Source organism: Fusarium verticillioides, chromosome 9 (assembly GCF_000149555.1).
Source record: "Fusarium verticillioides 7600 chromosome 9, whole genome shotgun sequence".
NCBI lineage: Eukaryota > Fungi > Ascomycota > Sordariomycetes > Hypocreales > Nectriaceae > Fusarium > Fusarium verticillioides.
Window position 1 is genome coordinate 322,906 of NC_031683.1, and position 21,427 is coordinate 344,332.

The following is a 21,427-nucleotide window of genomic DNA, read 5'->3' on the forward strand; positions in this document are numbered from 1 at the left end:
TGCCTTATATGCTCTACTCCGTAAAAGTCACTGGAAACAGTTAAAAGACTCCCTGTTATATGGCCTGCTAAGCCTATCGCGGCATCATACACCGTCCGAGGACCGTTCCCTGTCTAAACTGAAGTTCGATGCCCTTTACGCGTATAGCTCCATAACAACGTCCCCAATTCCGCTGCAACACGCTTAAGCCTGTAACAAATAAACCAAACGATCATCTTCAATTCGGCCCTTATTCCTGTCAATTAAAATCACGAAACCGATCCTTCTATGCGCGTCTTGCCAAGAATGGTGGTTTGTTCCGGTCTTTGCTGGAGGTGGTTTAGCGGATCTTCCCTTTAAACCCTTACCCATGAACGCAAGGCCCTGGATCTTTTATTTTTCCTTACCATTCCAAAAGCAATTCCCGCCCAATCCACATTCGGCACCGGGGGTTCAACTTCCAGCGATACACCCATCACCACCACTTTACTCGACAGAACTGATGAGCACGACGATCCGATATTGAGATTCACGAGAACGATAATCGAAACGAAGAAAAGCGGCGCTGAGCGCCATAGGCGTAGCGAGGCGAAACACCGCTCAAACCCCCGCGTGGATTCACTGCGACGCTTGCGGCTCTGGGCGAAAACGACAAGTGTTGGCTCCTTCGACTGCCGATCACCACACACCCCTCGCCCTCCTTTAACGCACGGCTAGACTCAACCACGAACGCAACCTTACGCCCCCAGGGCCAGATCCTCTCCAAAGCATGCCTCCCAAAACCCCAAACAACACGGGCACGCCCATCTTCTCAACATCCATCTTCTCCTCCAACGCCGCTTCCCGCCCAACCACGCGCGACGGCCACGCCGTTGATCCTTTAAACACAAGCAGCATCCTCCCCAAAGACCGCAAAGCTTCGTTCTCGCGAAAGGCATCGCTGTCGAGTAGACGCGGGAGTTCGTTTGGGAACGGGCCCAGCGCTTTTGTCACGGATGCTACGGCGCCTCCTGCGCTGCCGGATTACGCTCTCTCTGCTGCTGCGAAGGTAGCGCCTAGACCAGACGGTGTGGAGAGTGCAGCGGCGCCGGTGGAAGTTCAGATGTTGAGTAGGAGTGCGACGGGGTCGACGACCCTTCATGGGGGGATCGTGCCGAATACGCCGATTGGGATAATGCCGAATGGGGCGGTTGGGACGGCGGGAATGTGGCAGCAGAATGAGGCGGGGATAATGCATCATCATGTTACGGAGCTTGCGAATAAGCGCATCGCGACGTTGGAGTATCTGCGGAAAGCGTATGTTTGACCTCGAGTGAAGTGATTTGGGTGGAAGCTGACGGTGATATAGACATGAAGGACGGATTTATTGGTTCAAGACATATCTCTTCGAAAAGACGGACCTTACTCGCATGCCCTCCCTCGACGCTCGAAAGCTCGGTCGCAAAGCAACGAACCATCTCCTCCTCGGCCTCTCCCTCCCGACAATCATCGACCTGTACTCCTCCACATCGATCGAATTCCTCCGAAGCCTAAACTCCCTCCTCTCCGAATTCGACTCCTTCCAACAACTCCACGGCGAATCATCAACCGCTGCATCGCTCACCCGCGCGCGTCTGCCAAGCATGTTCCGTCGTCCAGGCGGTAAATCTCGTCGCTCGACATCAGCAGCTGACATGCACCCCATGGTCGACGAAATGGCTTCTCTCCCTGCAGCTGGTGGTCCTGCACCATCGGTGATGAACTTCGCAGCTGCTGAGACAGATCTCCTACCCGGAGAAGAGTATACTTTTCTGCTCACGCCTTCGCTTCCGTTTGATCCCGATTACTTTGAGACGTTTGCGACGCTGTGCGATGTGTTGATCGATTGCTACACGAGGTTTCTGGCATTGGTACCTTCACCTAGAGAGTGTTCTGCACCTGTCGCCGAACTCTTCACGAAAGCGGATTCGCGCGTGCGCAAGATAATTGTGCAAGGCATAGTGCGGGACTTCGAGGAGCAGAGTCGGAGTCATGTTAAGACGGAGGTGGCTAGTATCGGAAAGGTTGTCCTAGGAGGATTAATGTGAAATGGACTTGAATGCATGGAGTTAGCTGGGAGCGTGGTATCCTCATCGGATGCATGCTGGAGTTTGGTTCGGTTCTTGATACGTATAATGGCACGAAGATATGAAGCGTCGGATATCGTCGTCTATTCAGCAGTTTTGGGTTCCCTACAGCGGGTTCTGTACATGATAATACAATGTCTATGCTACAGTGTTGTACACATCTATTTCTTGCCATTGAGCTTCTCCTTGGCTTCTTCTTCGGTCATGAGGAGTTCAATGTCCTTATTTACAAGCCAGTCTTTTGCGCCATCCATGATTCGATCTAGCTTTTCACCGCCCTCGAGCACATTCGGTAGGTCGTGCACATCAACGCCTGCGCGATGATCGGTACATCGGTCCTGGTTGTAGTTGTATGTGCGAATCTTATCACCTCGTGTGATCTGCGTCTTGGAGAGCACGCTGTTTCTCAGATTTGACGCTTCCTCTTCACGAGCTTCTCGTCGCTGATCAGCAATTCGCGAACGAAGCAATTTCCACGCCTCCTCTCGATTCCGCTGCTGCGACCGATGATCCTGCATCGACACAGTAGTGCCCGTAGGCAAATGCGTCATCCTTATAGCAGACTCCGTCTTGTTTACGTGTTGTCCCCCCGCACCTCTCGCCCTCATCGTCTCAATCTTGACCTCCTGCGGATTAACGTAGAAATCACTCTCTGGATCGTCAAAGTCAATATTCGAGGCGCCGTTCTCCGGGAACGAGGGCAAGACCCAGACTGCGACGGCGCTGGTGTGCACGCGGCCCTTCGTCTCGGTGCTGGGGATGCGTTGCACGCGGTGCATGCCTGCTTCGCTGCGGAAGATGTCGAAGGCGCCTTGGTCGTGGACTTCGAGGATGGCTTCTTGGAGGGGGTTTTCGCCGGCGGATGAGGAGGAGTCTCCTGCGGTATCGGCGAATTCGTACTTTACCACCGTGTGGCGATAACCACGGCGCATGCACAGCGCTTTGTACATCTTGAACAAAGTATCCATGAAGTATCGTCCTTCAAGACCGCCTGGGCCAGGTCGGAATTCCAGCATGCATGGGAAATCGGCGAAGGGGTGGCGGGGCGTTAAGCTTGCTGAGAGTCTGCGGGCGAGGGATTCGAGTTTTCCTGTCTCGGAGGAGAGTTCATCGCGGGCGATGGCAGCGAGATCGGCGTCTTGGTCGGGGTCGTCGAGCATGGAGGTCAATTCGGCGACGGAGGCTTGAGAGGTCTGCCATGCTTTCAGCGCTTCAGCCACGCGGGATAATTCGCCGACGCGCTTCGCTATGGAGGAATCGAAGGAGTTGTTGAGGGTCTTTTGGAGGTCGTCGTGTTCGGATGTGAGGGACTGGGCGCGCTGGAGGAGGGCGGGTGCGAGCAGTGGTGAGGCATCTACGATGATTAGCGGGGGCACTTTGGGGAAGAAATTGAGAGGGAGGCGAACCATTGGTTGCAAAGCGCACGAATTGGCGCATGTGAGAGCGTGTTAATGCTCTTGTGCAGGTTCGGCATACCCATGGTGTTGCGGACATGCTGAGGAGGGGTGTTGATGTTGGTTTGAGGAATTTGATGGTGGTGAAATTTTAGAGGCATTCATTGGATGCCGGGATCTAACATCAGGTAAACCAGGGCTTATCTGACTTATTTAGTGCCCGGCTTAGACCCCGTCCCCCCCGATAGCCTCCCTGTCAGGATATGATATGGGGCCTTTTCTCTTTTGCCAGCTTCTCTCCTCAATTACATGATCTGTAGCAAAGGCCATTACTTAAATTCCACACAGCTGAGTTGGGGAAGATGCTCACTTTGCTTCCAGATAGGTTACTCATGTCGTTTGTCCTTTCAATTCGTTGCTGAGCGAGAAAAGTTTCCCTCCGGGCTTTTGAGGCCAAAAACGTACTTAGCAACAACAAGAATGGCGCACCTCCTGATGCGACACTCCTGGTCCCCATGAAGATAGATCTCCTGGGACTGGGAAACCAGGAGGCGTATTCAGAGAAATGTCCCAATGTCACTCTACTACCGACGAACTTGTTCGATTACTCGAAACTTCGATTGCGAAAGCAAACTGTCCCGGCTGACCTGCAGGACCATGCCGACTTTGACAGTGCCAGAGTCACAACGGCCAACCCACGGCTCTATGATCTTACCACTTCACAGCCACGCCCTCACGTTTTCGGCATAAGTATATCATGGACATTGCCACAGATGTAGCGATGGGAATCAGCCTCGGAAAAGCAAGATAAGTTTTCAGCAGCTGCTACTCCGCTAAACCGCTGGATGGTCGCGAGAGTGACTCGGAACGCAGCCAACAATGCTGGCTGGGTTATTGAAAGCGACGTCTGTCGGCATATAGACGACATGGGCCCTTCCGTTAACCTGATGACAGACGTATCTCAGTATATCCGCGCGCCTGAGAAGCCGACAGATGAGCGTATCATTGACCTTCAGGGAGAATATTTCCTTGGTGAGCAGAGGAACTTAGAAGACTGGGCCCAAAGAAGCGATTTTTCCACCGTCGTTCGCGTCAAGCCTCTCAAGGCCAACAGTGCAGGCAACATTTTGTTCGCAGACTACCAGCCTCATAACCCCAATGTGTTCAGTTTCCACGATCCCTTGAACGATATACCTGCCGGTACGGAGATCGGTGATTCGGTGATTGGGTGGCACGCAGGCATAAGCGAAGATCCATGTATGGATAAAGCTCCTGACATTACCAATGGGAAGCTCCTCGCGCAACTGAACATGGTGTTGGAAAAGACCAAGATGGACCAAGCTGGCGTGACGAAATGGACAACATCTCAGGATCCTGCTCGACATATCTGTCATGGAAGCACGTACAGTTTGTTGAAATGGGACCCCAATTCAAAAACCATCGATGTGCGTGATTTTCAATCAGCCGGCCCGACTGTTCAATGCGTATCCGAAGCCGGGGGAGACTGGCCAAAGCACATGGAGGCCTTGCGGCGAGTGGGATGATCCGGTTTGCGGTTACATCAAGTACAACAGCGCCGATCTTTCGTTACAAGTGTTCACATCTGCTGGGGACCTTCGTGCAGAGATCCTGACTTCTGAGGGCAACACCGCCACAAGAGTCGCACACGAGGACCAACCTCCCATGAGCGATGGCCTTTTCGAGCCTCCTGTGACGGATACTGCCGATCAGTGGAAGATGGATATCTTGGACGGCTTCATTCAAAGTTTGAGGACAAAACACTATGCTCTGCGTATGGTCGAGATACTAGGCGATGCTTTCAGCTGCATGGCACCTCCTGCAGAATCCTATTCCAGCGTCATGAACGCCGCCTTTGGTCGTCCTTTTGCGTTGGCCATCGCTGGATGGTCGATTGAACTGAATCACGAGGAACTGCAGCCCCAGACGAGCCTTCGAAACCTCGCTGGGAAATCCTACTCTAAGCTTTCTGACTACGACCTGCCTCTCCATCTTGGACTGAAAGAATACTCCGACGATGGTCTAGCCGCGTATATGCCTTTGCGGTCAGACGCCCCAAAGCAGCCAGACTTCGGCAAGATCTTCACATTTTCGCCCAGCGGCGTGCCTGAAGTCGGCCTGAACGAAGACTTCGCATGCCACCCAATACATCCTATCTACCCTGCCGACCCTGAAAGCCCGTCATGTCGACTTGTTCCAAGATGGCCGCCTACTGGAAGTAGATGACATTATCAAAAGACGGCAGGAGCAAATACTTCCCTTCTGTCTCTTTGTCGATATTTTTTACCCCGTGAAAGCCCAGACGGGTGTCCTCCCACCATCAAGCCTAGCGCTTCCGGACTGGGCAGTGCAACAAGCGTTGCGGAAGATCAGGCTGTGCTACCGTGCGAGACCGTTCCTATTCCAAGAAGATCGTCTTAAATCACTGAACGCGACGGCAGTAGAGGAGACTCCAGCACCACCAGCTGCTGGTGATTGGGTACACATTCCGGTCGTGCCGTACGGAAAGTGGTCTTGGTTGCAGCCTTATCTTGTGGAAGGTGACATGAAGTACTGCAGAAGAGATGTCGACAAGGCCGAAGCAAAGGGGGCTGTTCTTGAAGTGCGCAAGCATCCATTCACAATGGCTGATGGCATCATGGCGTTCACGGAGCCATTTCTCCACGACGCTTAGGTATTTGAGCAAGATATGAGATATAGTGTAATTCTGTTTGTTGCTTTGCGTAGTCTATACTCACGATAATGTGTTTGCTGAGTCGTGTGATGCTATCTATATACCTTTATGTGTTTAAATGTCACTACGAGTATCTACAAACAGACATTGTTTGATATTTAGTTGAAATCTAGGTCTGTATTATTTGCTACTCTATATGTGAGCCGCCAGCTTCTGGTAATAACTTGGTCGTTGTTTATATCTCTTTTGCGAGCATATATACTCAGGCTCGTGACTATTAGTATCTCCTTAACCTCCTGTATCTTGCTTACTATACTGTTGCCTGTATGCTCGATGAAAGTTTATAATATAACTAATTATATAAAGATCTATTTATTATTTGTTATAAGATTTATAAAGTCTAAGATAATAAGTAATTGATTAGAATATAAATATTTTAAATTAAGCTTTGAAACTTTATGCTTATTATTGATCTCTTAAACTTAAAGCCTTTCTAGTCGGATATAAATAAAAGAACAAATAACTTCCTCATCCTTGTGATCACGGATAAAAAGCTCCTTTGTTCTAGTAACCCAATCTTGAAGTAGACTCTCCTCCTCCTCTTTAGTATATCCCCCCTGTGATCCCACCTGAAGAGCCTTGGTAAAATATCCAGAGCAAACAGCCATCATCCAATCGATTACAATTTCTGCGTATTTGTGGCTTGCCTCCTGACTGGGGTTCGACTGAATCTTGAGCTCATAAAAAGCCGGATGCATAACATCATCTTCGAAAAGATCGTGAACCTTCCAAATCTGCGTGAACTCGTCCATAAGCTTTTTCACATCACTCAGAGTTCGGTTGTAGGTGGGCACCCGGAAGGCTTGAGCGACAGATACCGGGATCTTGTCCTGCTGAACCATTTGGATCATGGCGTTGCGACAGGCGTCGACAGGCCCGCCGTAATTCTCATATCCAGCAGAGGCTTGACCAACGAAAGAGAGGATGAGGGATCCACCAGATACGATTTCTTTAGAGCGAAGCTTCAGAAAGGTTGCGAGATCCACATGAGCTTGCCGCTGGAGGAGCTTGGACTCATCTTGGCCATCCTCGGTGGGTTGGGGAACATGATCGAGGTGATGGAGAGCAGCGAGAGAGAAACCGAGATGTGCAGATTTCGGTGGAATGACTTGTTGATAGAAGCTGCGTGGGATCATACTAATGAATAAGGGATGTAGAAGTTGGTTTTCAACTAGTCCGTCAGCCCACTCAGTGACGGTTTTGGATAGTGTACAAAAGTCATTTTCCGGGCGGTCACTGAAAAGCAGTTCCAGTGAACGAGCATGGATAGACTTCAGAATTGCTTCCATTGGTTCTAAACTAGAGAGCTATAAGTACGCGGAGCGCAACATCAAGGTGATAGCTTACGAGTTGTTCCCGTGGGCTGAACCATATTCAACGATAGCTACCCGAGTGGAGTCAACCTTGGATATGGCCTCAGCTGCGGCCCGGAAAAGCGGCAGGGCTTTGAGCATAGCCTCATGTTGAAGAGCAGCATGTGAACTGTAAGCGCCGTTACCCTGCATGGGGACATTGTTGACATGTGACTTGTCTGCCATTTTGAACAGTGGATAAGGAGGAAGAAACCTGGAAGAAAAGCTATACGTTGAACTTGATCCGGGAGAGCTCAGGGATTATATACTTGCACGCACTCCACGTCTGGTTAAAGCGGACTAGCTCCGTTCGATTACTAACATTGGCTGCATCTACCACAGAGCAAGTATGACCTGCAAACATTATATGGGCATATAGTGGGCGCGCGAGAAGAGGAAGCTACCCTTGTCTAATTATACTGTGTCATCTGTCGGCTCTCTCGCTTTACACTAGTTGTTACCTAGTGCTCATCTCATATTAATGTCTATGGAAGTTGCTCCGTGAGCTTACTCGCCACAATAAGAATACTCAGTCGGGATCCAGAAGGCTTTTTTGGATCTCTCACCTGTTACTTCTTCACTTTAGATATTGCCTTACTTTAAAACCTCTTCTTCACCCGAACCTTATAAGAGTCCGCCTCCAGTTGCTGCGCAATGCGGAACACGGTCGTTTCATCCTGACCCGGGACATATTCGAACGTGAACTTGCGCAGAAGGGTTGTTAGGGAAATATGCATCTCCTGAAAAGCAAAGTTCTTTCCTACACAAATTCTGCTCCCGGCAGAGAAGGGCCAGTAGGGCATAGCAGACGTCTGGTTCCGAGAGTAGATCTCGAGCCATCTCTCGGGTATGTACTTCTCGGGCTGCTCCCAGATGCTGCCATCAAGATGAGCTTCTTGAGTGTTGGGGAAAACAGTAGTCCCTCTGGGAATCTTGTAGCCAAGAAGAACTTCTTGCTTGGATGCCTCGCGGGGACTTCCAGTCGCCTGCCCAGGGATCAGACGCATAGTCTCGTCGATGCAGGCTTGGAGATAGGTCATGCCGGTTTGAGAGTAAGCACACTCGGTAGCCCGGTCGGGCTCACTTGGAGGATACCACTTGTCAACTTCTGCAATGAGCTTCTTCATCTTTTCGGGATGCTTCAGAAGCTGGATGACTGTGAAGAGCTCTGCGTTTGCAGTAGTCTCACTCCCTGCGGCCAGCAGAATTACACTCTCATCTTGGACATCTGAGGTGCGGAACTCAGAGCCAGGAGAGTCGTCACAGACATCGACAAGATGCTGGAGAAGGTCTTGATGCTTGACAGCTCCAGCCTCCTTGCGGCGCTTATCAACAATGTCGAACGTGAACTTCTCGATGTAGGGGTCTCGCTTGGGCAGAAAAGGAATGTATTTGATCCAACTGATGAGTTGCATCACAGCAGAGATTTTCATACCAGCTTTCAAGCGAGATGGGAGAGGATGACTTCCATTCTCGACAACGTGAAAGCTACCACCAAAGGTAGTAACTCCAATGGTGTCAATGGCCAAACCGTGAATGAAGTGCTGAAGATTGATAATAGTACTCTTGGAAGGGTTGTCGCAAAGCTTGTTGAGATGTGCAACACCAGCATCAACGCAAGATTTCATGAGAGGCTCCAGACTACGGATATAGCGGATACCAAACATGGAAGATAGCATGCGCTTGCGCCTAGAGTAGGCCTTCTTCTCAGTAAAAGCGAGAAGTGTTGGACGATGGAAATCTTGTCTGAAATTCCCGTAGATGGCTTCGGACTTGACCCAGTCTTCGCTCTGGATGATACGCTTGATTTCCTTAGAATCACCGATAGATATCATCCCGGGAGCAAGGACCACAATGGGGCCATATTTGCGATGAAGGGCACGAGCAAACCGATGACTAAGGGAAATGTCAGAAATAATGTTGGGATACAAGATTCTATTTACATACCTCTTCCCCTTGAACGTGGCAATCTCCAGCGGCCAAGGGCTGAACTTGTTGATGAGAGGGCCAGGGATTGATGTGACGGGAGAAAACAGATTTCGGAGGAACTTGGTTTGGTCAGGAGAAGATATAATACCTAGAATGAGGATAACTTACATCAAAAACTTTTGGTATAATGATAAATAAGACGATGAAAGCGCCGACAGCTTTGGTGACTGTCAAGCTCTTCAACACCTCCGAGACCTGTTTTACCAAGGAATCTGTTTTTAGGCCCAGAGGGTATTGAAGTGGCGTAGACTCCATGACGAAAGAAGTGTTTTACTGTGTCTTGGTCTCTAGCCAAAGAGAAGATGGGGATTACAATAGTGACTGGAGGAGCAGGGGCACTATAAACTGCCGTGAACAGCAGCACTCAGTTCAGTGAGCTGACACGAAACTTGTCACCAAGACGGTTTTGCAAAGTCCCCTAGGAGAATCGAAGCCCACCGTCTCATAGTCAGCATCGGTAGCTCCCGGGAACGGATAATGGCTTGACTGACACTTGCATTGATCAGGCCATATCTTCATGGTATGACGCAAAGCCACCCGGAAGGATTTACATGCAAACTAAAAACGGCGTATGGCAAGCAATGCATGAAAGTCACAGCAGGATTTACGCCTGTGGCACAGTTGTGTTTGTTGTTATGTGGGTAAAAGTCTTTTACGAATGTACATATTTGGGTAGGATTTGCAACGACTAGATGAAACAAATAAGCTGATCAGTGCACCGTAGCAATAGGTGCATGTCGGCGTAATCCTCCCAAGCTGCATATTGCGTATCCATACCATGAACCAAATATCAGGATGCTGCATCTGGGATGCAAAAGGGCGTAACATTCTAACTAGTGCCTGCAGGGGTAGATCGAACAAATGTACCCCTCGATGCAAGTCTTGGGGGTGGTTCTATCTCACTTGTACACATACGTAGACTTTGTCTGACAGAACGATAACAACCCGGGCAGTCCATACTCAACACCTAATCCACTCTGCTTCTGGCCTCCAAACGGCACATAAGGATCCGGCTGAGGCGGGCCGTTGATGTAGACATTACCGGCCTCTAGCTTTGCGGCTACACGCTTAGCGGCTGAAATGTCACCACTCCACACACTTGCGGCTAGCCCAGTGTCGCTATTATTGGCTAAAAATATGGCTTCATCGAGGGATGAGAACTTGATGCATGACACGATGGGGCCTATGGGAGCGCGTAAGTTGATGCCAAAAATGACTCGGATCATCACTGCGGGCCACGTACCAAAGTTTTCCTGTTGCACGGCATGTGCATCCGGCGGCGGGTTCTTGATAATCGTGGGCCGAATGAAGAATCCTTCGGCAGCCTCCGTCTTACCCAGCGATAGCAGCTCATAGCCAGCAGCGTTTGCGTCTGCGAGAGCTTGCTTGAGCCTAACAAGCTGCATCTCGTTCTGGATCGGTTCGATGCTGGAAGTTAGATCCTTTGAGGCTTCTGCGAGCTGAGCCACGACTTCCTCGAAGATGTCTTGGTGGATGTACATGCGGCGTGTGGCTATGCAGACTTGACCAGCGTTGAACCACAGACCTCCTGCTAATTGGGGAATAACAGCTTTGATGTTGACATCTGGCAGGATAATGGAGGCATTATTGCCAGCACTGTGCCACCAAGTTAGCAGTGAACGTTGCCATTCAGATACACCTACGTTTCGAGGGTTACTCTCTTCATTGTCTCAGCTGCATCTCTGAGGATCTGTTTTCCAGTAGCAGTAGACCCCGTAAAAGTGATCTTCTGAATTCGAGAATGCTTGACAAGCATAGGGCCCAGATCATCGTGGCCATGAAGAACTTGAAGAACTGACGGAGGAAATACTTGCTGAGCTAGTTCTACAAGCTTCAAACTCGAATATGGAGTGAAGGGGCTATATCAAGTCAGTGAAATACATGGAAAATAGTGTATCTGCGAGCTGACGTACGATGGTTTGAGGATGACACAGTTTCCCGTAGCCAGAGCAGGTGCGATCTTTCCCAAAGCTTTTAGATATTAGCTCGATACTCCTTGTAAAGTGTCGTGGGATTACCGAGCATCAAGGGAACTGCTAAATGTTAACAAGTATTTCAATACGTTTCAGAAGGATGCCGTACAGTTCCAAGGGCAGATAGCAGCAACAACTCCAAGAGGTTCCTGAGTAACAATTGATGTTTTCTTGTCATCTTCCGTAATTTCTTGGGAAATTTCATATTTTGCTGTTCTGGTTAGCATCGCATGCGGCTACTGAGAAGGTCTGTTGAAACAAACACGGATATCGTAGCCATTGCGCAGCGAAATACACTTCTATTGCTGCATTCCCAGCCTAGCTTCTGCATCAGCGTGTAACTGTCCTCTGAGGTGAAAATATGCATCTCACTGTTCTTCCGCACTCAGTCGCGATCAATTGGCAGAATTCGTTAGCGTGGGCAAGATAGAGATCAGCGAACTTCTCCAGTAGCTCCGTACGCTGCTTGTAGGTCTTTTGGGACCACGCGGGAAATGCTTCTTGTGCAGAGCGAACAGCTTCTTCAACGTCATTTGCGGTAGCGACTGGGGCAGGCCACAAAGAGGAACGATCCAGCGGGTTCACGCCCGAGCTGGTTTCCCGAGCACTGCGATGCTGGCCTGCAATTATATTATGGAACGTATCGAAATTCATGATTAAAAGATGTTTGCAATGTAGAGGATGTCTTGTGAACAAGTAAGGTTATGCGGGAGTTTGAGATTGATGGGACGCCTGGAATTTATAGCGCGATAAGGCCTGTAGCGGAGAATGTTCAGCGCTTTGAACCACTAAAGAACTACAGACCTGACGCCAAGTTTAGCGACGTAGTGCCCTGTCATCACGCAGGACTCAGACGCGGGATACTCAACTGTAAACAACATTCCATCGACAACGCAAGGCAACAAGGAGATCAGGTTGAGTAGATAAACAGATTCAGAATTTATGAAAAAAGATGATTGACTAGAATTATCTGATAGAATAAAAAAGCTCAAGTTATGGCCCTTTGGTACGAGTTTCATTCAGGGCCTTCAGCGTGTCTACTCCCTCACAACGCCCTCCTCACTCGACATGTTCTTCGAGTTGGGCTTCTCCTCCTTCAACCCAAACTCAGTATTGAGTTCATCACGCAGTGTCAATGAGCGAACAAAGAAGCAAAGAATAAAGCCTAGAAGACAAAATGCGAGAGATACCTGCCAAACAACCTTGAGTCCCTCTAGATACACCTGGATAACTTGGGTCTTAAGCTCCGGGTTAGGAGAGAGACTCTTGATGAAGTGCTGGGTCGCATGCTCGTATGCCCCTCCATCAACGAGAAGACTTTTGACTGTCGAGTCTGAGATCTTGGGAGCCGCATGATTGACTTGGTTATTAAAGACAGCAGCTGGGATGGCAACACCCCAGATTGATCCAAAGTTGCGGATGAACGTCCACGCACCAGTTGCAGTGGCGACGTCTGAATCAGGCAGACTGGCGAGGATGGGAGGCAGCGTCGAAGTAAACACTGTTCCTGTACCGACACCAAACAAGATCTGGAAGCCGACCCAGCGTCCAGTTGAGGATTGGGCATCAAGCAAGGTGAAAAGGCCACAGGCAATTGACATGAGTACAAATCCGGTGAAGTGCCAGACACGATACTTTCCCGTCTTGGTGATGGTGATGCCAGCAGCTACACCAGCGGGAGCGCTCGTACAGGCAATGGGGAAGAGCATGACTGCTGAGCGTGTGGGACTAGCCTCTTTGACAGCTTGGAAGTAAACTGGAAGAAAGTAGCAAACCCAGTACAGTAAAAGGCTATGGATGAAGCTGATGACGAGCAATGTGGATGATGTTCGGTTGCCGAATAGCCTCAGAGGCATGGTGGGTTCTCTGAGCCACGGTGCGCCTTGGTACGCGAAGAAGGCGACTAGGGCAAGCAGGCCGATGACCAGAGGAACAATTGTTTGCCAGCCCGACCATGGATGTTCAGAGCCACCCCAGCTCAGTGCTAGAACGATGGAAGTGACAGAGCCGATGAGAAGAACGCTGCCGCCCCAGTCTATCCTGCTCATCTGCTCCTTGACGGTGCCAGACGGTGGGCGAGCCAGCTTGAGGAACAGACCCAAGGCGACGAGAGAAACCCCGGCGATTGGAAGATTGATGTAGAAGATCCATCGCCACGAGATGTTCTGCGCAAAAGCACCTCCCATGACGGGCGCAACCACGGCGGCAATGGCCCAGACACCGCCAATGATGCCAGCGTACATGCCCCGTTCTCGGATGGAGACCATATCACATACGACAATCTCACTCATGGTGAGAATGCCTCCTCCGCCGATGCCCTGCACGGCGCGTCCACCGACCATCATGGCCGTGTTATGTGCGCCACCACATAGACCACTACCGAGCGTGAAGATGCAAACGGCGATGAGGGTCAAACTGCGACGACCGTAGATGTTGGCGGCTTGAGCAAAGATGGGGATGGTGGCCGTTGAGGCCAGGAGGTATGCGTCGATGATCCATACGTAAAGAGACTCGGACCCAAGGTCAGCGGTGATGGTGGGTAGTGCTGTTGAGATGATGGATGTGTCGAGGGCAGCGAGGAAAGTCGTCAAGGCAATAGCCACGAAGATGAGCCAGAATCGGGCGCTTTTCTTGCTTGATTCAGGCTGAGGATCAGAGGATAGCGACTTTTCTGGTGCCGGCTGGGGCATTGCATTATTGACGGCGGCCATTTTGTCGGGCTGAGGCATTGTTAGGGAGTCATGAAATACGAAGCAAACAAGCAGCAATCCCGCTACGCAAAAGAGCAATTGATTGGGGAGAAAGGACAAATAGTTTCATGACTGATTCTGTTCTTTTTCCACTCGCTGTATCTGTCAAAAAATGGCACAATCATCGCGAAAGCCTCCGTCGGACGGTTTCAGTATGTTTCCCTATACTCAGTTCAGTTTCCTCAATTCACAAGCCACAAAAGTAAACACGCATACGGAAGCTTGTGTGCAAACCAACCCCGCGAGGGTACAGGATTCTTACCCATGTTTCTCACCTGCGTCTTTCAGGTCTGAAGGATTGAACTAGTAGCATGCAAGAGCAATCCTTTCAGTCAGAGAATGATCAGACGGCGAGGACGCCCGACATCGTGCCATATCCAGGGTATGTACATAAAGCCTCCGATCTGACGGCCCGGCAATTTTATGCCAATCAAAATTACCGATCTTGCATGGACACGAATTGCCCAAAGCGGTGTGTGCTGGGGGTCTAATGCAACCTTGGAATCTCACGCTAGAGACTGCACTACCGGCAACGGTATCCGTACAGCCTCTTGTGATGCAGGGTTTTCGAGTCGAGAAGTGAGACAGCATGATTCAAGTCCACGGTGTTATCACTCGAACTGATTTTGATCTGGATTACCGTGATGAGAATCTTGTCGGCCGTCATTATGATACCTCTATGGTATGGATCTATTATAGTGTCGCTCATATCTCTAAGACCGTTAAATGAGAACTTAACTAATATTGGAAGTTATATAGCCGCAAGTCATGGAGTAGTGTTATGACCTTGAGCAGCAACGGTAATTCATTCGAATATGATTTATTAGCAAAAGATGAGTCGATAGTACTACTGGCTTAACCTATGCTTCGGTACTAATCTATTCTAATTTCTAAACTCTCTAGTCCGCACGGTGTACTAAATCTCAAATCTCAAGCGCTGAAGGTCGAGAGTCTACAACGTTCTTCTTCCAGATGCCTGAAACCCTCTTCCTTTGTGATGTTCTGTATGTCATCGAAATTACATCAGCAATCTGTTGAGTGACGTCTGAGCTGGTCGGCATGTGATGGCCTCCGTTGAACTTGATGACTCTCCTAACACTTTGTTGCGTACAATGCTCTAACAGCACTTCACTTTCCCGAAGATAGGGGTCCGTAAGTCCCAGTACGTGTATCGTTGGTAGGCTGATATCAGGGGCATCAGGAATGAATGGAGGAAACGTGCCACAGAAGAAGACACCGAACAAAGAGTCATGAGTAAAAGCCTCTCGCTGTTGCTCTAGCAAGATACTGGCTGCAGCACGGGCTCCCTGTGAGAATCCGAGGATTCCAGCGAAGGGGCCGTATTGAAGCATAAAGGTCTTGATGTATGCAATTGCGTTGGTTTCTTCTTGTCTCTTCTCCTCTGGGGATAATGACCTGTCATCGCTGACCCAGCAGGAGTATGGACCAAAATCCTTGAAGAAGGGGAGAACGCCAGGTCCTGGGGCGCTGTCTAGAGGGCCTTCTAGGAAGACGAGCTGGAACGTTTTGCGTAGTGCGGACTCTAGCTTGGAGAATTGTATACGCATGATCTGTGAAGAAGCACCGCCTCCATGGAGACAAAGTAGTCTTGGGCGATGAACCATATTGCCTGTGGAGTGATAACAAACGATGAGAGAAAAGGTAAAAGACTTTGTGGTGATACTTGAAAGAGTACTGAGATGAAGTTGAAAATGAGTCAGGGAACACGGAGTCCGACTGCCTGTTCCATCTGCTTAATGTTTGGTCGTAGCTCCAACCAAGCTGACTGCCTAGCAGTTTCCAAGGCACCGGGCTCGACGCAATCCATATTCCAAATTAGGAAATAAGTTTCAGTACAATCGTTTCAGAGTAATCCTAAATCGAATGACATCCATGAAACTCAATTTTCGGATGGCAGCTCGTAAGCCACCCTGGCCAAGCGTCCGACTAGACCAGGGTTATGGCGTCTGCCCTCCTTTACCTTATGCACCCCCCTCCCTCCGGTACAACCGTTTCTCGTTGGTTCATTGACGTGATTGTATCTAAGTTCGTTAGTGGGGCTTAAGGCTTAGACGAGTTTCCCATCTCGGCGAAACAAAGTAAGGCTGTGGTACCGGCCCCGATACGACGGCGCATCTCAGCCCATGTTGGCAGTCTCGAAATGGGACTTTAGCTGTATGGATCTTACTAAGATTTGACAGTAGCCACGCCATAGGCGCTATTGTGTTTTGCTAATTTCATCGCTGTGCCTCAAATCTCAAAAGTGATTCCTTCGTGTCCGAAGACGCCGCTTACAAGACGTCATAAAACGTGGATCAAGTCCCTGTATGTTTGTGCTCTGCAGAGGATAATCAGTCAGACCACACATACTTTTTCGGCATCTCTACCTTCTCTTTGACCTTTGTTTCTGTTTCCGAAACGATCTGCAACGATGCTTACCATCGCAACTTTGCACGTTGCACTGCAGGTTTTCGGAGCTTTCAGCCCGAGTCATGCAGCCGCTGTCACGTTGGAACACCGTTCGGCTCGTGACGGTAACTCTGTAGCAGTCCCAGCCAATTGGGACGTCTACGGGTACCTGTTCAATGTTACTGTCGGCTCTCCCCCACAGAATATCACCATGCTCAGCGACATGACATGGATGGCTCCTTTTGTCCGATCGGGACGTTGTCTGGGACAATTCAACCCCGAGCTCTGCGTTGCTCAAGGCCAATCGTTCTTTAACGAACATAACTCGACGACGTTCGCAAATACTACCTTTGCACAAGCAACATGGCCTGTCACTGCATTCGCGCCAAACTTTACCGTTGACTATGGAAGAGACAAGTTTTGCATTGGAGAGATCTGCAACAAAGACACTCTAATGCAGGTTTCCGACTTCCCCTACCCAGGCAGCGTTGTCCCTGTCATTCCCTTTGGAGGAATCTTTGGCCTAGCCCCCACACCAGAGGCCATCACTGCGACGTCCGAGCCCGTCAACTTTCAAGCCTGGAAGAACGGCAAGATGGGACCTCTGGTTGGTTGGCATACATGCGAGGTACTCAAGTCAGCAGCAACCTGCCAGGGGGGCGATGCGCAGCTAGTGTTTGGCGGTACGGATACTACAATGTACAGCGCCAAAAAGCTCCAATCGTACGAGATACAGAATCCCGAATGGCTCAGTGATGCCTTTTACCCATCAACACCACCCCGCAGCAACTATTGGAGTACGTCCTTGACAGGAATGTGGATCAGGACTGATAAGTTGTCCAAGAACTATGCTGTCCCATTCAAGGCCGTCAAGACTGCTAAGCGTACACCCCCACTCGCTGTCGTGGACGAAGGATCTGAGGGACTAGGAGCACCCCTGTCTCTGAACGGGTACAAGTACCTGGTCAGACACATCAAAAGTGCCAAACTTGCATCCAAGGCAATCGTCCAGAACATTCAGCAGCAGGGATCATCGGGATATAACACGGCAGACCAAGATTGGTACACCGTTGCTTGTGACGGTTTACACGAATATCCCGATCTGGTATATCAACTCGATGGCCGGAAGAAGTACACGATTTCTGCAGGTGATTATGTAACCAAGCTGACAGACATGCCTGGGTCTGTCTGCTATCTCAATATCAATGTTTGGAAATACGGGCGCACGGAGAATGGAGACGCAAGGGTTGTTCTTCTGGGTAGGGCATTCCTCAAGAGGAAGTATCTTGTTCTCAACTTCGAAGATCGCTCGTTCGGCCTTGCACCTCTGCGTACGGGATGAAATTCTTCAAGATCATGTTTTATCTAGGGCCTTGATTATTATCGTTGTATACTTTGCCTGACTAGATATTCTTTTTATTTTGATTTATTTATATTTATCTCTTAACATTCTAAGTAATGTTTCTCCGTACTGCATTTGCATTTGCTTAAACGCTTAGTCTACTGGAATGCAGCACAAGAAAGCTTTTTGTATGCGCCTCAAAGCTGGAGATAATCTTACTGTAATATGCCAAATTAACATCACTTGGCCCCAATACGTCTCTTCTCGATCAAATTGGGCTTCCCAAAAACTTCCTTAACTTCCTCATTTTGAACAACCTTCAAGTACCAAGCGACGACATTCGGATACTGCTGCCTCATGGGCTCATCAATTATGTGCATGAAAGCCCACAAGAGAGTAGAAGCACCAGTTAGATCAGCAAGCGTCAGTTCATCTCCAGTAAGCAATATACCAGGGTTCAGATGCTTCTCAAGTACCGATAAACCATATGCCAGCTGAGCCAGTGCCTTTATCTCGGTAGTTTCATCAAATGCTCCTAACCCTACGCGCCACATAACAAGGTCAAGGACAGTAGGGTAGATCTCTTCAGCAAAGAAAGAAATCCATTGTCTGATCTTGGCGGAGCTCATGGCATCTTGGCCAAGCAGCTGACTTGCTTGAGGGCCTGACTGGGCTACATACTGAGCGATAGCGTCAGATTCCACGAGACAGAAGCCATCAGGGCCCTCAAACGCTGGGACCTTTCCAGCTGGGAATTTGGAGAGAAACTCTGCTGACTTGTTGGTCACCCCGTGTTGATAAGCAGGAATCTCAATGATGAGATTGTTGAGTTTTGCTGCAGCGAGAATCTGAACAAAGAGTCAGCCAAATTGCTAAAGAGTAGATAAAAATGCAAAGTAGGTAATGCAACAGAGATGATTACCTTGAAAACTCTCGCATTAGGCATATATGTATAAAGGGTCCCAAACGAAGTCATCTTGTCTGTTTATTTGATGTTCACGTTGCTATTTCTGAAGTCTACTGAGAAGAATGGGCTACATAAGAATGGCGAATAGGCATCCTCTTACAAATCTGATGATTGATCTTGAGAATCATCGGCAAACCTCGGTCCCTTGGTTCCGATGTTGCGCTGTTTGGCGAGGTCCGCTGCCGAAGGATTTTGATGGCCTGATAGCAGGTACAGTGAGAAATCCGACCTCATCACTTTAGAAAAGAACGCATGCTTAATTTAGCAACGCAGTTTGACGCGTTTAGATATGTGCATCTATCATCCACAATGCGTGCATTAGACGATCTGCCCGACCCCTGAACCTTCTCCCATCCTTGTTTTTCGCTTTTCCCGGCTAGTGCTTACTATAATGCGCACAGACGAACTAGGGCGAATCTGGTACATACCGGATATTCGGCTGGATGCAGGAGTGAGCTGATGAGCGGAAGTCCGGCAGTTCACCCACTTACCATCCATCAGTTGCCATTTGATTATGCGCTGCTGAGCTCAGTAACAAGTTTCGATGCTGACTTTCCCTATTGGAACACCGATCCGGTCGATTCAGGTTGCTCGCCATTCCCTAGTCGCTTCTTTCCACTCCCATGTCGGGTATGCAATAGAATGAATACGCTAAAACGCGTATGTCAGCCCGTAGGTACGTACACATCGAAGAGTTTCTAGTTTGGGTCAAACTTGGTTTACGAAATATGGGCACGAGTAAGCTACAATACATCCCGCTTGATGGCAAAAGTACTATCCAACCACGTAAACATCTTATGGTGAACAACAGCTAAAGCTCCAATCTTGGCTTGCAACCCTCCACCTTCAACCCCCTTACCAATCCACAAATGCTTCTCATTGGACCCCAGAGCCGTCAGCCCCTCGAATATGGGGTTGGCGTTGATATCGGGCGTGAAGTAGAACGAATCCGCAGCGCCAGTTATTAACGTGGGGCACTTGATCTTGGACAGGTATCCGCCCTTGAGTGAGATCTGCTGCATGACTCGTAGCACATCTGCCGGCGTTTCAACCCCAAAAACCCATTTGCCGTGCCCAAACTCCCATGCAATCTGGAAGTTCACGGCAGTGAGGGCGTCTACTACCCAATTGAAGAGCCCATCGCTTACCCAACCGGAAAGCCAGCCGTTGATGAACCAGGAAGGCATGCGGCTGCGGGTTATCTCGAATAGATCCAGAGGTCCGTCACAAGAGATGCACGCTTTGATTCGGGGATCGACTGCCGCACGTAGTGACAGGTAGCCGCCGAGGGAGGCTCCAAAGATGGCTAGACGTTCAAGATCAAGATCATACTCTGGAGCTATGTCATCTGTGACAAAGTCTAGGACTTGACTCACGACGTATTCCCAGTCTGTACGGAGTTTCAGTTTCCCAACACGTAGGGGGAGGCCTTGACCGGGCCCATCAAAACTGAAGACGGCATAGCCTCGGGGAAGAGCACCAGCAGCACCATAGAAGTATAGCTCTTCTTGGGTAGAGTCAAAGCCTCCAGTCTGAAGCACGACAGGAATCTTGCCAGGCAGCCTATGATGCGGAGCAGGAAGATAGAGTCTGCCAGGCAGTTTGATATCCTTGTCGTAAGGAATCTCAAAGCTCTTGACAGTGGCATCGAGAAGAACCCATCCTTTGTCAAAGGCATTCACGCTGGCCTTTGAAGCTGCCAAGATGCGCGGATCATTGGGGGTGCAGTGCAGCAGAAACTCGCTGGCCCGCCAGTAATTGGCAGCACGAATATAAGCCCAGCAAGCGCCGGTCCTATCGCCGACAGCAGCAGCTTCTTCTGCTAGAGCTTGTGCCTTTTCTGCCTGGTCACGCCAGGCGCGATACCAGCTCTCAGGATCACCATCTTTGATGCGCCCTGCGGTGGTCAGGCACTCGCCGACCTCTGCTCCTTGGAAGGGAACAGTGCCAAGGAGACGAAGGAATTCGAAGTTGAAGAAATCTGAGGCAAAGACTTTGTGCATGATGGGAAATTGTAACTTGATGGAGAGGAAAAGAGAGGGAACGTTTCTTGGGGCATCGACATGTATGCCTCAAGCATGGACTGGACGGCATGGACGTTGATAAGACTGTGTAAATGAACCTAGCTTATGCCAGCTACCAAAAGCATAAGGGAAGCTCACTAGGGCTGACAATTTGCTCAATTGTTGCCTCTTTTGTAAAACCAAAAGCCACCCCCTGCTTAGAATGGCGTAACTTCGTAAGCATCAAAGGAAGTTAACTTAGGCTAAGCCAAGCGGCTAGCGGCGCCATCCGGGAGATCCCGTATCGTTCGTTTCGGATGTTTTTTTTTTCAAGCAACCCCATACACCTCCACGGTTTATATCAGATTTCATGGGTGTGTGGCCAAATGAG

General features: G+C 49.6%; 11 protein-coding genes across 15 annotated transcripts; 3 read left to right on the forward strand and 8 right to left on the reverse strand.

Moving 5' to 3' along the window:
- The first annotated feature begins 395 nt into the window (after nucleotides 1-395).
- FVEG_11075 (hypothetical protein) lies at nucleotides 396-2,257 on the forward strand. The gene is made up of 2 exons (XM_018900234.1): nucleotides 396-1,275; nucleotides 1,328-2,257. Exons 1-2 carry the CDS (start codon nucleotides 749-751, stop codon nucleotides 2,043-2,045), a joined length of 1,245 nt encoding a protein of 414 aa, XP_018758484.1. The 5' UTR covers nucleotides 396-748; the 3' UTR covers nucleotides 2,046-2,257.
- On the reverse strand, nucleotides 2,136-4,905 carry FVEG_11076 (peptide chain release factor 1). Of its 2 annotated transcripts, XM_018900236.1 has the most exons (3): nucleotides 3,849-4,905; nucleotides 3,491-3,792; nucleotides 2,136-3,438 (listed from the first exon to the last, which is right to left on the reverse strand). In XM_018900236.1, exons 2-3 carry the CDS (start codon nucleotides 3,576-3,578, stop codon nucleotides 2,246-2,248), a joined length of 1,281 nt encoding a protein of 426 aa, XP_018758486.1. In that variant the 5' UTR covers nucleotides 3,579-3,792; nucleotides 3,849-4,905; the 3' UTR covers nucleotides 2,136-2,245. The 2 variants fall into 2 exon arrangements, with proteins under 2 accessions (XP_018758486.1, XP_018758485.1); XM_018900235.1 differs by having other exon boundaries at nucleotides 3,491-4,905.
- Nucleotides 3,774-6,309, forward strand: FVEG_11077 (hypothetical protein). The gene is made up of 2 exons (XM_018900237.1): nucleotides 3,774-3,863; nucleotides 3,911-6,309. The coding sequence occupies exon 2, from the start codon at nucleotides 4,922-4,924 to the stop codon at nucleotides 5,720-5,722; it is 801 nt and encodes a 266-aa protein (XP_018758487.1). The 5' UTR covers nucleotides 3,774-3,863; nucleotides 3,911-4,921; the 3' UTR covers nucleotides 5,723-6,309.
- A 343-nt stretch (nucleotides 6,310-6,652) lies between these two features.
- FVEG_11078 (hypothetical protein) lies at nucleotides 6,653-7,768 on the reverse strand (the record flags this gene model as incomplete). The annotated part of the gene is made up of 2 exons (XM_018900238.1): nucleotides 6,653-7,529; nucleotides 7,578-7,768. The coding sequence occupies 2 exons, from the start codon at nucleotides 7,766-7,768 to the stop codon at nucleotides 6,653-6,655; spliced, it is 1,068 nt and encodes a 355-aa protein (XP_018758488.1).
- A 413-nt stretch (nucleotides 7,769-8,181) lies between these two features.
- Nucleotides 8,182-9,826, reverse strand: FVEG_11079 (hypothetical protein; the record flags this gene model as incomplete). Its single annotated transcript, XM_018900239.1, has 3 exons — nucleotides 8,182-9,478; nucleotides 9,530-9,630; nucleotides 9,680-9,826. The coding sequence occupies 3 exons, from the start codon at nucleotides 9,824-9,826 to the stop codon at nucleotides 8,182-8,184; spliced, it is 1,545 nt and encodes a 514-aa protein (XP_018758489.1).
- A 369-nt stretch (nucleotides 9,827-10,195) lies between these two features.
- On the reverse strand, nucleotides 10,196-12,269 carry FVEG_11080 (hypothetical protein). Of its 3 annotated transcripts, XM_018900240.1 has the most exons (8): nucleotides 11,938-12,269; nucleotides 11,829-11,883; nucleotides 11,675-11,776; nucleotides 11,611-11,625; nucleotides 11,506-11,563; nucleotides 11,236-11,451; nucleotides 10,815-11,188; nucleotides 10,196-10,754 (listed from the first exon to the last, which is right to left on the reverse strand). In XM_018900240.1, exons 1-8 carry the CDS (start codon nucleotides 12,217-12,219, stop codon nucleotides 10,471-10,473), a joined length of 1,386 nt encoding a protein of 461 aa, XP_018758490.1. In that variant the 5' UTR covers nucleotides 12,220-12,269; the 3' UTR covers nucleotides 10,196-10,470. The 3 variants fall into 3 exon arrangements, with proteins under 3 accessions (XP_018758490.1, XP_018758492.1, XP_018758491.1); XM_018900242.1 differs by having other exon boundaries at nucleotides 11,675-11,883; XM_018900241.1 differs by having other exon boundaries at nucleotides 11,675-12,269.
- A 154-nt stretch (nucleotides 12,270-12,423) lies between these two features.
- Nucleotides 12,424-14,685, reverse strand: FVEG_11081 (hypothetical protein). 2 transcript variants are annotated; one of them, XM_018900244.1, is made up of 2 exons: nucleotides 14,578-14,685; nucleotides 12,424-14,477 (listed from the first exon to the last, which is right to left on the reverse strand). In XM_018900244.1, the coding sequence occupies exon 2, from the start codon at nucleotides 14,292-14,294 to the stop codon at nucleotides 12,603-12,605; it is 1,692 nt and encodes a 563-aa protein (XP_018758494.1). In that variant the 5' UTR covers nucleotides 14,295-14,477; nucleotides 14,578-14,685; the 3' UTR covers nucleotides 12,424-12,602. The 2 variants fall into 2 exon arrangements, with proteins under 2 accessions (XP_018758494.1, XP_018758493.1); XM_018900243.1 differs by having other exon boundaries at nucleotides 12,436-14,477; nucleotides 14,532-14,657.
- A 415-nt stretch (nucleotides 14,686-15,100) lies between these two features.
- Nucleotides 15,101-16,137, reverse strand: FVEG_11082 (hypothetical protein). Its single transcript, XM_018900245.1, has one exon. It carries the CDS (start codon nucleotides 15,938-15,940, stop codon nucleotides 15,239-15,241), a length of 702 nt encoding a protein of 233 aa, XP_018758495.1. The 5' UTR covers nucleotides 15,941-16,137; the 3' UTR covers nucleotides 15,101-15,238.
- Nucleotides 16,138-16,528: 391 nt separating this feature from the next.
- FVEG_11083 (hypothetical protein) lies at nucleotides 16,529-18,316 on the forward strand. The gene has a single exon (XM_018900246.1). The coding sequence runs from the start codon at nucleotides 16,747-16,749 to the stop codon at nucleotides 18,064-18,066; it is 1,320 nt and encodes a 439-aa protein (XP_018758496.1). The 5' UTR covers nucleotides 16,529-16,746; the 3' UTR covers nucleotides 18,067-18,316.
- FVEG_11084 (elongation factor 1-gamma) lies at nucleotides 18,108-19,273 on the reverse strand. Its single transcript, XM_018900247.1, has 2 exons — nucleotides 18,989-19,273; nucleotides 18,108-18,914 (listed from the first exon to the last, which is right to left on the reverse strand). Exons 1-2 carry the CDS (start codon nucleotides 19,040-19,042, stop codon nucleotides 18,306-18,308), a joined length of 663 nt encoding a protein of 220 aa, XP_018758497.1. The 5' UTR covers nucleotides 19,043-19,273; the 3' UTR covers nucleotides 18,108-18,305.
- A 406-nt stretch (nucleotides 19,274-19,679) lies between these two features.
- Nucleotides 19,680-21,341, reverse strand: FVEG_11085 (hypothetical protein). Its single transcript, XM_018900248.1, has one exon. The coding sequence runs from the start codon at nucleotides 21,034-21,036 to the stop codon at nucleotides 19,777-19,779; it is 1,260 nt and encodes a 419-aa protein (XP_018758498.1). The 5' UTR covers nucleotides 21,037-21,341; the 3' UTR covers nucleotides 19,680-19,776.
- Between the last annotated feature and the right edge of the window lie 86 nt (nucleotides 21,342-21,427).

What these genes read in the sequence shown, in the direction of transcription:
- FVEG_11084 (XM_018900247.1), bottom strand. Translation starts at nt 19,042, where the DNA reads ATGACTTCGTTTGGGACCCTTTATACATATATGCCTAATGCGAGAGTT. An exon ending in CTAATGCGAGAGTTTTCAAG is followed by an intron (nt 18,915 to 18,988) that starts GTAATCATCTCT and finishes CTCTTTGTTCAG; the next exon opens with ATTCTCGCTGCAGCAAAACT.
- FVEG_11085 (XM_018900248.1), bottom strand. Translation starts at nt 21,036, where the DNA reads ATGCACAAAGTCTTTGCCTCAGATTTCTTCAACTTCGAATTCCTTCGT.
- FVEG_11081 (XM_018900244.1), bottom strand. Translation starts at nt 14,294, where the DNA reads ATGCCTCAGCCCGACAAAATGGCCGCCGTCAATAATGCAATGCCCCAG.
- FVEG_11080 (XM_018900240.1), bottom strand. Translation starts at nt 12,219, where the DNA reads ATGAATTTCGATACGTTCCATAATATAATTGCAGGCCAGCATCGCAGT. An exon ending in GCAATGGCTACGATATCCGT is followed by an intron (nt 11,777 to 11,828) that starts GTTTGTTTCAAC and finishes TAACCAGAACAG; the next exon opens with CAAAATATGAAATTTCCCAA. An exon ending in TGTGTCATCCTCAAACCATC is followed by an intron (nt 11,452 to 11,505) that starts GTACGTCAGCTC and finishes GACTTGATATAG; the next exon opens with CCCCTTCACTCCATATTCGA.
- FVEG_11083 (XM_018900246.1), top strand. Translation starts at nt 16,747, where the DNA reads ATGCTTACCATCGCAACTTTGCACGTTGCACTGCAGGTTTTCGGAGCT.
- FVEG_11077 (XM_018900237.1), top strand. Translation starts at nt 4,922, where the DNA reads ATGTGCGTGATTTTCAATCAGCCGGCCCGACTGTTCAATGCGTATCCG.
- FVEG_11076 (XM_018900236.1), bottom strand. Translation starts at nt 3,578, where the DNA reads ATGTCCGCAACACCATGGGTATGCCGAACCTGCACAAGAGCATTAACA. An exon ending in CGTGCGCTTTGCAACCAATG is followed by an intron (nt 3,439 to 3,490) that starts GTTCGCCTCCCT and finishes TAATCATCGTAG; the next exon opens with ATGCCTCACCACTGCTCGCA.
- FVEG_11082 (XM_018900245.1), bottom strand. Translation starts at nt 15,940, where the DNA reads ATGGTTCATCGCCCAAGACTACTTTGTCTCCATGGAGGCGGTGCTTCT.
- FVEG_11075 (XM_018900234.1), top strand. Translation starts at nt 749, where the DNA reads ATGCCTCCCAAAACCCCAAACAACACGGGCACGCCCATCTTCTCAACA. An exon ending in TTGGAGTATCTGCGGAAAGC is followed by an intron (nt 1,276 to 1,327) that starts GTATGTTTGACC and finishes ACGGTGATATAG; the next exon opens with ACATGAAGGACGGATTTATT.